Source organism: Balearica regulorum, chromosome 14 (assembly GCF_011004875.1).
Source record: "Balearica regulorum gibbericeps isolate bBalReg1 chromosome 14, bBalReg1.pri, whole genome shotgun sequence".
Lineage (NCBI taxonomy): Eukaryota > Metazoa > Chordata > Aves > Gruiformes > Gruidae > Balearica > Balearica regulorum.
In genome coordinates, this window is record NC_046197.1 from 16561853 (window position 1) to 16579051 (window position 17199).

A 17199-nucleotide genomic window follows, 5' to 3' on the forward strand; every position below is an offset into this window, starting at 1 on the left:
CCAGCTCTGCATTTAAGTACCAGTATCCTCAATTTCTGCTTAAGGCCATACCACCTGTCAGAGAAGCATTACCTAAGAACCTACTTCCAAAAAACACCAAAGTAACAGCCAGCTGACAAACTACTGCTAACACACTAGCCAAAAGCACTGCAGCAGTATGGTCCTGATACTACGCAAATTCCCTGTTGGAAGGCAAACTGCTAGAAAAATATTCTGCTACCCCTTATTTCAGAAGAAAACAAGTAAAAGCATGCAATAAAGCATTTCAATTTTAAATCTTGAGACAGTAATACTTTTAAATACTGTACTCATTTGTTTCAGTGGCCTGCATTTATTTGCAAGTCCAGCATTCAGTAACATACTCCAGCTGTGACGTTATGTCAACTATCAGATTTTAAATCTGATTTTTTTTTTAAACTCAAGATTTCCATTTAACTCCAGAAGTCTTACAGACTTTAACTTTACAGCAAGTTTTTCTTTTCAAGGACAGCCAGCAGGGAGCAGCATATTATAGTCCCTGTAGGAATAGCCACATCCCTTATTAAAAAAAAACAACAAAAAGGTCACTAGTAACATCTGTTTGTCTTAGCTACTTGGTTTGATTCCACTTCTGGTTCCCATTTGTTCAAATAGAATTTTTTTACAAAAAAAAATTGTCATATGTTGGCTTTAAAAGGAAAGCAAAAATCAAAATTGATTACTGCAAAGATTAGAAGTTCACTTTATGCAGCAGCACTTGCTACTTATAAATCTGAGACTGAGACTATTCTGCAGCAAGACAGGCAAATTACATGATAATTATTGCCTTAAAATAGCAGTAAACTATTCAAAACAAGGAGAGCATATTTCTAGCTGGTCACTCATCTCTACAGAAGGAGCTGCCTCTTTAGAGGCAGGTTTGTTTTTTTCCCCTCCCACAACTTTAGTGGAAGTTCTTTAGCCTTTTCTAATCACAAAAAGGCTGCAAAAATTCAGACTTTACATTGGTAATTTAATGTCTAACCTGTCTTTCAAGGCAGGTATACACAGTATTAAGAACTTGTAGAAAAGTCTCAAGACAGTGGAACATGAAAGAAGTACAGCTAGCTTGTTGCACACCTCAGCTTCCTCCTGCCATACTGTCTGGACTCCCAAGCCCTACCTGAAATCTGTGCCTCTGGCCTCTCCTAAGCAGAGCCCTACAATGCAGACACTAACATAGTTATGCTGAGCCTCTGTGCTTGTCTAGACCAAGAGCCACCAGCATAACCTCAACAACAGCTGGGGCTTTCTGCCCAAGCTCTCTTCCATAACCTCCAGGCAGAAGTGACTGCAGTTTTCAGCTGCCACTTAACTGCAAGTGAGCACAACTACCAATACAGCCTTCTAGTTTTAAGATTTAAAAACATTTAAGCACAACTCTTCATCTATCGAGGTACTGCCATGAACTAAGTTCTGGGAACAGTATACTGACATTTTACTAATACATAAGCTGAAGAATGGCACAAGACACTAGATTACGCCTTTTTTATTTCAAAAGCTAGGATAGCTTCAATATCCATGTCATGGTGAATCAGAACACATGTAAAATACCTTACAATACATTAGATTCCAAAAAGGTACCAAAAAGTACAGTAAAATTAACACTTCCATTACAGGAAATGTATGACACAAAAACAATACAAAATAAAAAGGTGGAAAGTGACACTGGTTCCCTAAGATGCATCTCATTCTGTACAACTGGAGTAATGCAGAGTCCATAGTTAACTCCAAGAGGCAGTCCCTAGATGCAGAGCTGCAGCTTTAAGCAGACCCTCAAAATCAGTTTCAGTTTAACCTATTAATAAAATCATTAATTAATATCTTCAGCAAGGCTGAAATTTACACACCACACTGTCTAGACAACTAGTTATCTGTAAGTATTAAACATGTAAAACATTTTCAGGGAGCTCTTCCAAGTAAGATGCACATTTAACAGGCCATAGAAATTTATTGTAAAGTTAAATTTGGTACAGAACTGAAATAGCCATCTACAGCATTGTATACAAAACCTATGCAGTCATTTTCCAAAAGAGACCATGCCACTGCATACCTGAATAAGTTTGATCAATATGGCTTGTAGTTATTCTGATGACCACCACGTCTTGGTGTCTTCCCATAATTTGCACTGCCTTGACCTATGAACAAGAGAACAAATGCATTAAACTGCTAATTAGTTACGCTTGCTTATACCCAATACAGTTCTCTTTACTTACTGTAATCATAGCCTGGTCCATATCCATAATACCCATATCCTGAATAATCATAGCCTCCATAGCCACCATAACCTTGCTGATAGCCGTATCCTTGATTCCCATAACCCTGGTTCCAGTAATTGCCATAACCTTGATTCCAATTTTGACTTTGAGCTATAGAAGGGAAAACCATCCACAAAATCCCATTTTAGTACACACAACTTATTTAGAATGTGTCCATACTAAAGTAGTGTGTGCAGTACTTACCGCCGCCTCTTCCACCTCTGCCTCTTCCTCCATAGCTACCTCTTCCTCCGCCACTACTGAACTGTTGCTGCTGGTATACTTCTTTTGGCTGTGCTACCTTAATCTCGCACTGAAAATAAAAAACAAGGAAGAGTGTGTATACTGTCTTCTAGCAGCAGCACCCAACCTAACCACCTAGGAAAGCCAGAGGTTACTCTAGAGGCAAAGGAGGTATGCACACTGTCCTCGACTGTGTGACCAGGACTAATGCATATCCAGAAGCATCTGATTTATCATGCCACCTGGGCAAAGGTAAGTCACTGCTGGCCATCCAAAGCAGGCCACTGCTTTCAGAGTATTTTATACTGCCAATCCCTATCATCAGCTTCCCCGTGGAAGAGAAAGGTTAGTCATTATTGGGCATACAAAGCAGGCCACTGCTTTTGGAGTATTTTAATGCTGCCTATTGCTTACTGTCAACCCCCCCATGGAAAAGGTGCTGAGGCCACCTCAGTGTAGCCACCGCTCCTGTAGGAGCCCGAGGCTGCCCTCTATCCTGGCACAACCTCTAAGACAAGGCTGTTGCTAGTGGACCACTTCACCTGAGCTGCACTGAATGAACTGGGCTCTGAGACATCACCAGAGCAAGTTCTCCTGGCAGCCTTCATACACCCTATGCACTCAGCATCTGTGTTGGACTGTACAATACACTTACCAACACTTGAAATCATCACTTTTATCAAATACTAAGGACAGCTAAAAACAACCAGAATTGACATTTCCAAGACAGGTTCCCAAGCTGCAGTTCAAGCTGTCAGCCAGCTTCCTAGTTCCTGAATCTGTGCACAGTCTGAGATGAAAGCTACTGCTGCTGTGAAAGGAACAACTCCCTGTGACAGCAGCACCTGAGCAAGCCTGGCTTGGAATTCTTCAAACAGGAGCTTTAAGGTAACCTGCTCTTTTTATTATCACTATGACAAAAAACCAAGCCATAGTTATGAGATACACAGATACAATTTCTCAGCTCCCTCTGCACATGAATGCTCACCTCTCCTGAAAACAGACTATAACTACAGTGTCTTGAAACCTCCAGTGCATTAGGTTTGCCAAAGTTTATTCTGTGCTGTCAACACCAGTCTTAAAGTGCAATCTAAGTTGCTGTGTCAGACAGTATGACCACATCTAACCGGGTTTTGAAGTTAGCATATGGTCAGCACTGGCCATGAAGCAAGGGAAGAGGGACAACCTCCAGCCAGCACACATCATTTGCCTCCAGTCCTCTTCTCATTAGCTTAACACATGAGCCTCTATTGGCTGTTCCCACAGATGAGCACTGTCAGCTATTCAGAGCATCTCACACCACTTTTACAGTGGTTCACACAACCAGCTGACCAGGTACAAATTGCCATAAGCGCACATTTACTCTGTGGATCCTTGTACTGGGTTTACGCAAGAAGGCTTTGGTAGCAGGGGGGGCTTTGAGAGAAGACACCAGAACCTGTCCTCATGTTAGACAGAACCAGTTTCAACCAGCTGCTTACAAAGGTAGTGTCTGTAAGCCTTCAATTTATGCAAGTGCTCTGTGCTGAAAATAAGTATGTATCTGTTGAAATGGCTTGTATTGCTAGACAGATACATAAATAAGCCATTTTCACATGTATTTAATGAATGGAATTAGATACTTTACATACAAAAGCCCCTAGAACAGACCAAGTATTAAAGCAAAAGTACTGGCAAAGAACCTTGGTAGCCTCTGTGACTGAACTTAAGAAAAAACACCCCAACGGTTAACTGCAAGCTCTTCTTATTGTAATTTGGGTATCTTAAAATCAGAGGTCTACGTAATCCTTTTCAGATTACAGATGTAGTGGTATTACGCTTAAAAACTTGGACAAAAATTTACAAGTGAAAGTTTCTACCTTGCTTCCACTGACGTTATGGAATTTCTTCTCCAAAACCTTCTTCACTGGATCCTCTTCCTTGAAAGTGATGAAGACAAACCCCCTCCTTTTGTTGGTCTTTGGATCCATTGGAAGTTCAATTGCTTCAATCTGAAGACATGAAATATTTTTCAGACTTGTATTTTAGCAGAACAGTTAAGCACATGGCATTTGGCATAGTAAAACAGAAAGTACACTTCTTATCTGCGCATATTACACAACACCAAAGTTGCAATATCCTTTCTACACTATCATTGGCTTTCAGACCAGAGGTTTCAATTTTACAACTCTTAAAAACAAATTTTAACATCAGGAAAAATGGTTTGAGTTAAAGACAAGGGTATCTAACTAGCAATGGAAGCATTTAGTGCAGTATGTGCCTTCCTTGCTCTCAAGATGGGAAACCTCTGGATCACTTACAGGAGACTTGATACATCTGCAGTTAATATACTCTGCAACTTGCACATTATAAACTAAACAGCAACTGGAAGCTATAGTAAGTTTACTAACATTACATACCTCTCCAAACTCTCCAAAGTATTCCCTGATTTTCTCTTCTGTGGCTTCTGGGTTTAGTCCACCAACAAATATTTTCTTCACTGGATCCTTTTTCATTGCCATGGCCTTCTTAGGGTCAATTAGTCGTCCGTCTAGCCTGTGTTCTTTCTGTTCCAGAACCTGAAAGATAGTTTGATAGGATTAACTCAAGCTGAAAAGTTTTCCCCTAGAAGTTAAGAATTTGAAATATGAATCTTAAATTCACCTTTTCAACACTCCCAGGTTCTTTGAAGAGAATAAATCCAAAGCCTCTGGATCTTCCTGTGTTAGGGTCCATCTTTATCGTACAGTCGGTTACCTCACCAAATTTGGTGAAGTAATCTTTCAAGTCTTTTTTGCTTGTATCCCAACTGAGGCCACCAACAAACATCTTCCTGAAATTTCAAAGGGATAAGAGCTATTTAGATTCCAGAAATCCTAGAGAAAAGCACACGCAGCAAGATGCTCACAGTGGCATGCGTCTCAGCAGCATTGTCAGAAACAGGACCAACTGCTGGAAGTTCGACTTTTCTATCTTGTCAAAAGCCAGCAATACTACAGGAGTACACAAGGATGGTGCCCCCCCCGCTTTCTGAGGGAATGACACAATGCACCCCAAAGTTTATTACAGGCAATAAAAACGAGTAAAAATTGCCCAACATATTCCTCACCAGTAACTTACATTCTTTCAACAGTATTCTGTTGTTTACAACAAAGCAATATTGATTGTCAAGTACTGCCAACTCAGTGTTTTGAAAGAACCTAGGATCATTCCTACTACTTTGAAAGCATTCAGGATAGAATAAGGCATCAAAAACAAAATACTTGAGCTCTTTCAGGACTTGGACAAATGGCTGTAAAAAAGTCAGTCCGAAGAACAATGTGCAGAATTTAAACCAGGTATCTATGACCTCCAAGAACAGCCACATACAACAGATGGGACTTTGAACCTGCCTTAACTACTACGTTGTGCACTTCTTCCTGCTTGGTTACTGAATCTAGTTCTATCTTCATCAGTACTACAGGAATATCTCCACTATTAGTCTTTACTTTCATGACAGACCAATACAGTACTTCCCTGCCTACGTTCCCACCCAAAATATTCTCTGAAGCATCTCAAAGAACTATATACTAGTGAAACTAACAAACAAAACTTAGACCAGCCAATAAGACACTTTTCAAATGAAAACATTAATAATATGGCTGTATTTTCTATTTTCAGAGTTTCCAAGGTAACAAACTAAGCTTTTAAAAGCATTCAAGCCTTTTTATCTAACTATAGACTAAAGCAGTTTAAGTTGTCATTACTCTGTTTAGAGGCAACCTACATTTGGCACTAGAAGCTAGCAGCACTTCAGAAACTAGGCTATGTTTAAATAAACTGGCTTTTGGTGTTTATGTGTAATTTTGATTTGCTAAAACTAGCATCCATTTACATTAAAAAGGCAACACAAGGAAAAAGAAACTGTAGGTGCTATGTTTTTATCCTGAAACTGGATGAAACCATATCCTTTGTTGGCTAAACTCTTATTTTTTTTCCCGAAGACCGAGCTGTGTACTCTCAACTGACAAGTGCAGCATGATACACAGGGTCCAAATAAAGTTTGTGTGCTTCTTGCAGCCATTAGAATACAGCCTTACAGAAAAGGCCTTACAAGGTTTACTAAGCCTTTCAATAACAGGTGAAAGAAAGGTAACTCAATGGATTCCTTCCCATCACACCACCTTACAGACCAAGCACGACTGCTATAATCTGTACAGACTGACAGTGGTTTTCCATAGCATACCCTTGTCAGCACTGATGACACTTACAAAATGATCAAGAGAAATTCAGTGCTTGGAGGATGACAGGAATGTGTCTGGAGGCAGCTTTAGCTGCTTTGTGCCATTGGAATGGGGCTGTGGTACACACACAGATATTGCCACATGCTAAATTCACCTCTTACCACAACAGGAGATATTACACTTTGTAATTTACAGTTCTTTATTTTGTAATTGGAATGATTGATACCTACATATACTTAAATAACACAATATAGAACCTTTTAAATTAAGGCTAGTTTCCTAGTATTTGGCTTTGCCTTCAAACGCCACACAAACTGGATGATTACACTCCTAACATGTAGTTTCTTTTTTCCTCCTGAGTGTATTAGTGCAGCTAAATCAAAGCATGTTTCAGCTCTTAACAAAATAATGTCAGCACCCTGAACTCTGCATTGGACAGCTCTTGGTTTAGCAGAGCACTAGATTTTCCACCTAAGTCAATACCTCTAAATAACTGCTTTTCTTAAAAGTTTCATTTCACACAGATTTGGGGTTGAAACTTATTGCCTCCTATACGAGAAAGGGAAAGGCTATCTCCCACTTTTCAGGGCAGAATACTAAAAAAGTAAAAAAAAAAATTTGCACACAGCTAAAAGGCCTGGTTCTGCAAAAGGTTGATCCAGCTCTAGCTTGTAGAAAACTTGTGCAAGTCTTACTCCGTCCCTTACAGCCAAAATCTATTACACTACCATGGTTTCAGCTCCCTGTTCAACCTGAGGGATCTGACCCTCTGGTCAGGGCCCAGAGATAACAAAGGAAGTTCCAATTAAATACATGGGGTAGCTTGAATAACAAAGACCCACTTGAGAAACAGGCAGGTGATTTTCAAGTCAAGAGCGTATATTCATAAACAGACCAACTACGACAGGAAACAAATTACTCTTTTGTACACAAGGATGCCACTACCAAAACACAAGAGAACTACGCTGACTCCTCCAGAAATCACTCACAAGAGATAAGCTGGTTTCTGACAATGCTGCGAAGTAGTACACCAAAAAGCGTTCTTGCTGGTTTAAACACACTGCACAAGGTCTCAATCATGCTGGCTTTCCTTTACTCCCTCCAAAATTCTTACCCTACCCCGACCAGCTTCCAAAGCTAGGGTTATTTTTTTACATGCGTTACGCAAAACGCGTTCGCATTTACACCGACACCGGTGGCGATCGCTCACGCAATCCCTAGAAAGTTTGAACCAGCCCACCCCTCGACAAAAAAACAACTCCTTCCACCCGCTCCTTTCGTTAAAAAGGGGAAGGAGGAAGAAAAACGCGGGATGCGAAGCGAGCCGAGCTAAGTCCCCTTCCATTTTACAGCGTGAGACGGCAACAAACCCGCTCCCCGCCCCTCCCCCAGCCACCACATGGCGCCAACAAAAGGCAGCTCCAGAACAAAGGAAGCGCTGGTGCTGCAGGGCCGCCGGCTCACCGCCCGCCCGATCCCTCCGCAAGCGGGGCCGCCCGCCGCCCTCCCCCGCCGGGCGGAGCGGGGCCCAGGGCAGCGGAGGGCGCCAGCCGCCCGTCTCGCTTCCGCTCCCGCCGAAGGGCCGCGCCGGGGCCTAGCGGCCGCGCTCGGCCGCCGCACATGGCGCCCGGGGGGAAGCGGGGGGGGGGGAGGCGCGGCCTGCTCCCGCCTCAGCCCGCCGAGGGAGGCGCGGCGCTTACCCCGCGTCCTCCTCGTTCTTGCTGGCGTTGATCTGGTCGCCTTCGGCTCCGTTCTGGCTGGCGGCCGCCCCCGCTGTTCCCGCCGCCGGTCCGGCTCCCGCCGCCGCCGCCGTTCCCGCCGTCGCCGCAACCGCCGCCGCTGCGCCCGCCGCCGCCGGAGCCCCGCCGGTTTCGGCCTGCTGCTCTCCGGCGCTCTCGGCCGCTTCGTGCCCATTCTGGGTGGCGCCGGCGGCGGCCGCCAACTGCTGCTCCGCTTCGGACATGCTGCCCCGTCCGCAGAGGCGAGAGGGACGACAGGCGCCTGCAAGAGACGAGCGCGGGTCAGCGAGGCGGCTCCCCCCCGCCGGGCCGGTCTGATCCGGTCCGGTCCCGCCCCTCCCCCCTTTTCCGCCGTCGCCATCCCGCTCATACTCACTTTAAAACCCGCTCCCAATAAAATCCGGGCCGGCCGGAATCGGATTAAAATCCCCCACGCGCTGGAGCTGACACCCCTCCCCGCGGCGCTCGGCTGCTCCGCACCGGCCCCGCCGCCACCTTCTCCTCCCCCTGAGACACGTACTCTCCGGCCCAGAGCCTTAACGCGTGGCCGCCTTTATACCGCCGGAGCCTGAGCCACACAGCAATAAGACGCTTTCTCGTTGGTCGGCGTTGTCTGTCATTCACGTCGCTCAGCTGTTCCTATTGGCTGTGCCGCGAGGGGCGGGCGGGTTGAGGCGAATGGCGGCCCGCGGGACTGGGCTGGGTGGGAAGGCAAGGCGCGCGGAGGCCTCGCGCCTGTCGCCTCAGCGGCGAGGCCGGTTGTTCCCGGCCCGCCTGCCGCGGGAGGAGGGCGGCCGTCCTGCCGTTATCGCCAGGGTAGCCCGGCAGCTGCGGGGTGCCCGGGGAGCATCTCCCCTCCTTCGGGGCCCGTACGTCCCGCGCGTTTATCCCCGTGTGGCGGGCGGAGAAGGGCCCGCTCCGGCGGCCGCCCCATCGCCCCGGCGAGCGTTACCGTCATCGCCAGGCGCTTCAGCAAGATCAGAAGCGTGACAGGGAGGAAACCCAACCCCTGAGGGTGCAGGGCGCGGGCGAGGTAGTCAGAGTCAGCGCTCTCCTAGCGCTCTTCCGTTGTTCAGTCACGGCAGGACCCGAACGGCGGCGCCGCCAAGAGCCCTTCCCGCCGCGCCGGGCAGAGCCGTGCCGTGGTAGCCCGGGCCCTCGGGTCCCGCACGGTAAAGTTTCGGAAACACGCCTGTGACTCGAGCGCGGTGTTTACTTACAGTGTTGCACTGGTTTAACTTAAGGTGTGGTATGTACACTGAGTCAGTTACTCCAGTACGAGAGGTTTACTTAATGCTTCCAGCTTTGCTGGTTTTGCAACCGAGAGGACCAGAATTTGTTGTTTTTAATGGAAACTTAGATTTGGATACATTACATAATTCCGGGAGCATGTGTCTAGGCCTTATTTCCTTTTGCCCAAGGATGTATCATCAACCTCGTTGACAAAGTTGTGTGTGAAAAGTGCAGAAGACAACTGCTCCTTGTAATCATACTTAAAATTCTTGCACAGTATACCATTCCTAATATCCCATGTGTTCATGTCAAAAGGACACGCTTTGGCTTTTGATAGACAGCCAAAACCTACTGCCACATCTTCAAAAAAAAAAAAAAAAAGTCAAGCCTTTTGCTTGTGGGCAAAAAGTAACAATTATTACCTAACTTTCTGTGCTAATGAATGCATACATTATTACTTGCTTGCTCCACCCTCTGTCAAATATCTCCTCTGGCGCAACTTGCATATTTTCATCTGCTATTACAATTCAGAAAGAGTTGTACATAGCTACTTGTGAATAAAAATAAATAGTGGTGATACATTTTGCTGTTAAGAAATGTGGTCTGGGATCCAGGCTATCCTTCAGGGAACTGCTTTTAGAGCACTTTTTATCCTCTACAGGATTCATTTTCTCAAGTAGGAACTTGGAAAAACAGGGAACATTAGGTTTGGTTTTGTAAGCTTTGTAGCAATACAACAAACAGAGCATTGAACAGAAAACAAAATCAACATGGTATGTTCAGGGTAAGGGCCTGATCTGCCTTTTTTTTTTTTTTTTAATAAAAACATTCCATTGCTTCAGGCTGTAAGCCAGACCTTTTAAGGGGAAGGGGGGGGGGGGGGAAGGAAATCATGCTTTGTATTGAGAGATTGTATGAAAAATGGCCCCTCACTACAGCCAAGAATTTCCAGCCACTCTTTTGCTTTGGTGCTTGCGGTACTTGCCACAAGCATTGCTGTAACTGGTCCAAGCTGAGCTTTCTGCTTTGATACCCATGCACACGTGCAGCAAGACTGCATCATATTTGTTACTGGAATTGCAACTGCTTGTCTTAAAATTTCTGGATTTTAAATCCTCAGCCATAGTGGCCATTTGCTTTTGTAAATCTCCCCCACCACCCTCACATTTTTGCTGCTGAGAAATGGAAAACTATTAAAGCAACCTAAAAACAAGTGCCCAAGATGAGTAATTTCAAGAAGCATAGTGCAGTATGTGTGATTCGTCAGCCAGGTGCTCTATCTGTGAAAGGTATTAATTTGTAAGTATTCTGCCACACTTTCAGCCCAAGCTACGATAGCTCAGAACTTTATCTTTAGAGATCTTTATCTCAGCCTAGTCTGCTGACAGCATAGGGTATACTGTGGAAAAGCGTTGCAACCAGCTCTTTAGGCTGAAGTTTGTGAAACAGTGTTATATGAGGTCAGGTCTAGTAAAGACAGTACAAAGAGTATCTAACCAGTACACCTGAAAATTGTATGTCCGCAGGTTATATATGTTATCTGATAAAGATACTCATCTTTATGAGAATATATGTTTGATTAGTTTTTCTTGTATTGAACTTTAAATAATGTTAGAAGAAAATGTATTTTTCATAAGATATTATTTATCCTTATTTATACCGTGTTAGAGGAACTTACCCCACATCCAGCAAGAGAAGTTCTTTTGATTTTTTTTTTAGGCAGCTTTGGCTTAGATTGTAAACCTATCAGGTCTGTACCGAAAAGGTTCGGTTTGTGATTAAAAACAACTAAGCCACCGTCTGTCATCTGACTGCTTTCATTTATACAGTGCTGTTAGCCTGCTTCAGTCGGAAAATATCATGCATTTGCCTAAGTCACTACAGGGAAAAACTAAGGCCAAACTGTTATTTGCAGGTTGATCTAACTGGGATGTACCACCCTTGTGCCCTGTCCACCTTCTTTTTGCAGGTTTTTATGTATGCAGCAGTGGCAGCTGACTGCAGAAACACATCTGCGCTAGAGTTACAAGTTTATAGACCAGCACCTCAGAGTAAACTGAAATTGGCAGCATATATAAATCATCATGTAAGTTTAGGCTCAGCCGATGGATGTAACCTGAGTGCTTTTGACGATATATTTATTACTTAATTTGCTTGCAAGATTCATTGCCCCAAACAGCTCCTTTGTATTTCATCAAGCCTTGCATGATTGTCATTTCATTTGGAATGCTCCATACATTTCCCTTTTCTTTTATCTCCCCACCCCACCCCAGTTCTCTTTCTTGCTTTACTGAACCTGTCTCATCTTTCCTTTCATAGCCATTGCACTGGTACTTCGGCAGGTGTTTTCCTTTTCCTGCTTAACAGTCCTTTCTTTAAAGCTGTACTCTCTTCCAAATTGCCCATTTCTCCAGCTCAATCTCTCATCTTGGCAATTCCAAATAGCACTTCCCAACTGCCAAGGCTCTTTGCGATTCCCAGTTGCCCCATTTTAATAGCTTACACATCCCATAGCCAACAGCAGGGTAACAATGTGGCTGTAGGATGGCTAAGCAGCCTGGTTTGAAAACTGTGACTGGCATGCCTTAACAAAGTCACTCTTTACATATCTGGACATTGAAGACTGAGAAACTTGAGAATATGGGTTGTTATGATTATTATTTGTCTCACCAGGCCCCATCATGCCACAGATAATTTTAAAGAATTCCTCTGGGTTGTGACTTGGGTTTTGGTCTTGCATTTCACTCCCCACTCAAAGTCTGTGGTTCATCAAAGGAAAATACATGCATACCTTCTTGGGTGGTAATTCTCCGTACATGACACATTTACTGCTGAGAAAAAAACCATCATTCTGTTTGCCATTTTTTAATCCTGTAATTACTATTATTATTCATGGTGTTTGAAATTCAATTGAACTTTACTTGTGTATGGACTTTCTGATCTTGGGCCTAATTTTGCTGTTCTGTCAAACTCGCTGTTTACTCCACGCCTTGCCCTTGTCTGTTCATACCAGTTTTGTGCCATACTTGTCTTCATTGCCTCCTTCCCTTTCTTCTTTATTCTCTCTATTTCCGTGTTATTTCCATTGTGTTGATTTTTCTAGTTCCCCTCTTCTAAAGAAAAAAAAAAAAAAGAGAACCAAGATAACATTCAATGCCTTGAAATTGTTGATGTAATTTATCCATTTCCCACACCCTATGTCTGTCTTGTCTAAATTGCTTGTAAGCATCTCAGGACTGCCTGCTGTGTACAAAATACCATGTTATTGGAAGCTTCTGTCCGAGTTAGTCTTTATGCATGGTATAAATAAATACATTTTATTAATAATAATAGTAACTATGCAAGTAATCCCATTGATTTTAATGGTACGGCTGAAGGTAAGTGCTCAAAATAAGAATGGCTACATGGAATTAAGATGAAGAGAGGATGCATTTAAGGAAGCATTGACAATATAACTTAAAAAAAAAAACCCCTTATTTAACTGATTGCCTCTTTTAATTTGCCAAATAAAAGATTTTTATTGGTTTATTCATACGTTCCTTCATTCATTGCGTGTAGTATCACACTGAATATTTATCTCAGAGCTTAGTGGCCTCAGGGATAGTCCAAGCCAATATTATGTTAAACATTCTGTAGAACAATGAAAGACCAAACGCAGGTATTTTTGTTCCAAAAGGTTGGGTAAAAGCCTAATATCTATATGCAGTAGCTATATACTATGTCTATATACAGATGAGGAGGAGCTTTATAGAAAATAAGTTGTCAACACTAACCTCTACAGGTGTTCAACAGGAGCTCATCCTGGACAACAAGAGGGGATAAAGCAGGAAGGTCTTTATTTGAAAGTGCAGTAGTGGAATTCAGTTGTATCCGCTGGCAGGAAATAGGTGATATCCTTTCAGAGTGAAACAAAAGGTATGTGGGACCAGATCAGTGTGTGAATGGGCTTGCAATCGAAAAGTAACAGTTTTGTGTGTGAGAGAGAAGACTCTTTTTGGCAAGATATGGAGAACTAATGTAGTTCAACTGAAGAATTTCTGAATGGAAGCGAATGCTTTATTTGTTAAGGCCAGAGAAAAGGATGTCAGCAATAACTGAGATGAAGAGAGCTTGAGCAAGATTCCCAGACGTGTCAATAAATAACAAAGATCGCATCTTGGTTGAAATCTCCACAGCAGCCCAAACCCCACATTCCCAGCTGTAAGGTTCCACCCACTCCTCTGCACAGTTGGTTGTAAAATAACTCAGTAGAAAAGGGGTTGGTTTTCAGGCAGATGGTTTGTCTAACACACGCTTATTACCAAGACTTCAAATTGCATTGGAGACACCTGAAGCTTGAAAGGAGATGGTAGTGAGAGGCAATTGCATCTATATTTGCCTATTAGGGTATTGAGCTATGAGCTAGAAGGGAAGGGAGGAGAGTCAAGAACAGCTGCACCACAGCCCTTATGGAAGAGGGAGAGAAACTGAAGGTATGGTACTGAAAAGGCAAGCTGAAAACAGTGGTTAGAGGTGAGAATAATGGCAAAAGCTAGGCTAGGATCCTAGCTACCCTATGCTAAATGTGACTGAAGGCCTAGAAGAGATTGATTTAGGATGGGTTGAGAAGCTTTTGGATGATGAGAGGAAGCAGAACCAAGTTTGAAGGGGATTTAAGGTAGAACCAGATGAGATATGATTGGAAGACTTGTAAGAATGACATGATGACAGGCACTTCTACCAAAGGTATTGTGTTTTGTTTTTTTTTTTTTTTTTTAATGTAGAAGAGCTAAGCATATCTGTGTGGGTGCTGTGGGGTCAGAACAGACTGAATGACTAAAGCTGTGAACAAATGAAAGAGTGGGTGTGAGGAAGATCAGGAAATGAAATAGGGTGAGGTTAATAGGACAAGCGATGGAGTTACAGAAGATGTGTAGATAAGATTTTTGTTATTGCCACTTAAAGCCTTGTAGAAAGGGGAAGTATCAAGAGAGTATTTTGTTAATTTTATCTTAAAATGGTGAGATAGCAAGTAGAGGACAGCAGAAAGGAAGGCTGGACAAGGGTTAGTCATCAGCAATGAAAAGCTAGCTAGGATTTGAGGTATGCAGATAAGCTGCAGTAGAACTGTTTAGCTGTAGGAAGGCAGAAATGGAGGAGAGAGAGCAGGCTTGCAGGAGAGGAAGTTAGCTTGATCACAGGATTTCCGTTAGAGACACTTTGCACTGCAAAAGCAAGCATGGATGAGGCAAGTGCTGAAGGTAAGTGGGTACTATGGGTAGGAATGACAGTTTATCACGAGAGACAGAAGCAAAAAAAAAAGTCACCGGTGGGTGAAAGTTGTAGGTGTGGTAAATGTATAGCTAGTAAATTACTGCTAAAGCAAATACATTTTTCTGTGCTTAATGTCAAAATGCAAATGAAGCTAAAAGACGTGCAAGCATCATTTTTTCATCAATGCAACTAATTGGTATTATTTCTTTAGCCTTTCTTCACTCTGTCATGTTCATCATCCTGTTTTTCTTTCCTTCTTTTTTTAATAGTCCACAAGACATTAGTTTCTCCACCTTCTTGCAGTATTGGAGTACAAAGCTCTGAAATAATATTTTTCCATAAAAAGTTACTTATCTGTTGTTACTAGAATGCAAATGCACCTGCAGCCACAACCTTCCAGTGTTGCTGTAGTCCATGCCAGCTAAAAATAAGTGAGACAACTAAGGCTTGTTAAACCGCTTAACAGATAAGATCCAGCAGCAAAGCTATGCCCAGAGAAGTATTCAGCACTGTAATGGTTCACTATATTATAAATTTACTTTTTTTGTTTGTTTGTTTTTGTTTCTTTTCTTAAAAATCACATCTCTGCCTACGGAAGTTAGGAAAGATGCTTCAGACCAGCCTTTAGTTATCAGAAATATTTTTTTAAGCACTATAAAGATAATAAACATAAGATAATAATATTAACACAGGGTAGTAAGGTCAGGTTTATAGAATCCAAGGCTTTAGAAGAAACCTTTTGAGATTCTACTGCTGTGAAAATATATGTATTTGTTAGGGAACACATGATGTTATTTTCTCTTAACATGTGGGGCCACTTTAAATTTGTAAGTATGCATTATTAAACCATCGTGGGAAGCGCAGCAGGAGGAAACCCGGGGTAATTGGCTGCAGCTCCAGATGCAGCCGCCCGCTCATTGGAGAGTGGAGGATTCTCTGAGGTACTAAAATTAGACAATCTCCGCCCTCCAGAAATGCTTCTGGAAACAGCGAGGAGGAGAAAATTCTGACACAAACCGAGGGCCCGTGGCGGGGAGTTGAAGTGCACAGGACCCTCCTCCTGGTGAAACTGCTGTGTATAAGGAGGCACAGAAAGATACAATTTTTTTAAACTTGGTTAGCTGAAAAAAAATGCACATAATAAATAAATTAAGAGATTAATGTTACTAGTGGTTTACACTGATATTAAATCCAATATTTCTTATGTAATAATAATTCTTAAGTATTCATCCAGGCTGAGGAAGCCTTTGAACTCTTAAACCTAAGCTAGGGCTGTCTGACTTGTGCCCATTGACTTTGAAAATAAGAGACTTCTGCCAAATTAACTAACTTTGAACTAAACTAAAAAATTGGTGAACTGTTTCTATCTTTTTTTTTTAAAAAAAACCCATGTTTATCCATTATCTCTGTGTAGTTGCGGTGTTTACAATGTCTTCAAATTAAATATTGGATAAGGTATCTCTAGTAAAGAAACAAACACCATGTGCCTGTATCAGTGAAGGAAAGTGTATTTGAATTACTCAGTCTTGTACACGTGGAACCTTTATTTTTAAAGGTATGCTAATAAAAATTTCAGTCTTTGATTTTTTTTTTTAACATATTTCAAACTGGCTGCAAGGAAATAATTGCATAATGTCTGTTTTCTATTTTTACATTATTTACATTACTCATTAAGAAGATTAGGGCACAGTGGATTTTTCTTACACTATCAGTAAATTTGCTATTTCCTCTGCTAACTAGGGTACACAGTGTCAGCATTTATGGCTCTTAAAATGGTGGTGTTTTGGGTTTGTTTTTTTTTTTTTGTCTTTTCTCTTTTGCATCTACTTTCAGTCTGATTTCATTTAAAAATTTGAAGCCTATATAGCTGTGTTTTCTCTCCATTCCTTAGTGTCACTTCAAGGACTCAAATGCAATGGTCCATTTCAGCCAAATTCATCAACAGCACCTCGGATCCCACAATTTTTGAGAAATCGGTAGTAAGAGGGGACGAGGCCCAGCAGAGAGGAGTGCGGCTGCTGAGCGAGCTCAGTAGTTATCAGCGCCGTTCGCCGGTCCACACCCCGATAGCACGGGGCTGGCTGGCAGGCGTGCAGCACGCACAGCCTGGCCCCGGGGTAAAGCGGCCATAGCGCAGTGCCCAACGCTGGGGCTCCCAGGTGGCATGACAGGGCTACGGCACGGAAGATCATGTCAGATGGACGATGGCTGTACTGTAATTGCTCTGAGCAGGAGCAGCCCCAGAGAGCCAGG

General features: G+C 42.8%; 1 protein-coding gene across 8 annotated transcripts in view; it reads right to left on the reverse strand.

Annotated features, from left to right (window-relative positions):
• The window catches only part of HNRNPAB (heterogeneous nuclear ribonucleoprotein A/B), a 30790-nt gene extending 21751 nt beyond the window's left edge, over nt 1-9039 (reverse strand). For 2 of the 8 annotated variants that reach the window (XM_075766531.1, XM_075766529.1), the window contains exons 1-8: nt 8837-9039; nt 8422-8722; nt 5163-5331; nt 4919-5077; nt 4379-4510; nt 2481-2589; nt 2235-2387; nt 2072-2156 (exon numbers count right to left, since the gene is read on the reverse strand). In XM_075766531.1, the coding sequence (XP_075622646.1) occupies nt 2086-2156; nt 2235-2387; nt 2481-2589; nt 4379-4510; nt 4919-5077; nt 5163-5331; nt 8422-8684 (1056 nt within the window). In that variant the 5' untranslated portion in view covers nt 8685-8722; nt 8837-9039 and the 3' untranslated portion in view covers nt 2072-2085. Of the gene's footprint in view, nt 1-1491; nt 2157-2234; nt 2388-2480; nt 2590-4378; nt 4511-4918; nt 5078-5162; nt 5332-8421; nt 8723-8836 lie in introns of those variants that run through there. The other 6 variants (XM_075766535.1, XM_075766533.1, XM_075766530.1 and 3 more) reach the window with 5 other exon arrangements.
• Between the last annotated feature and the right edge of the window lie 8160 nt (nt 9040-17199).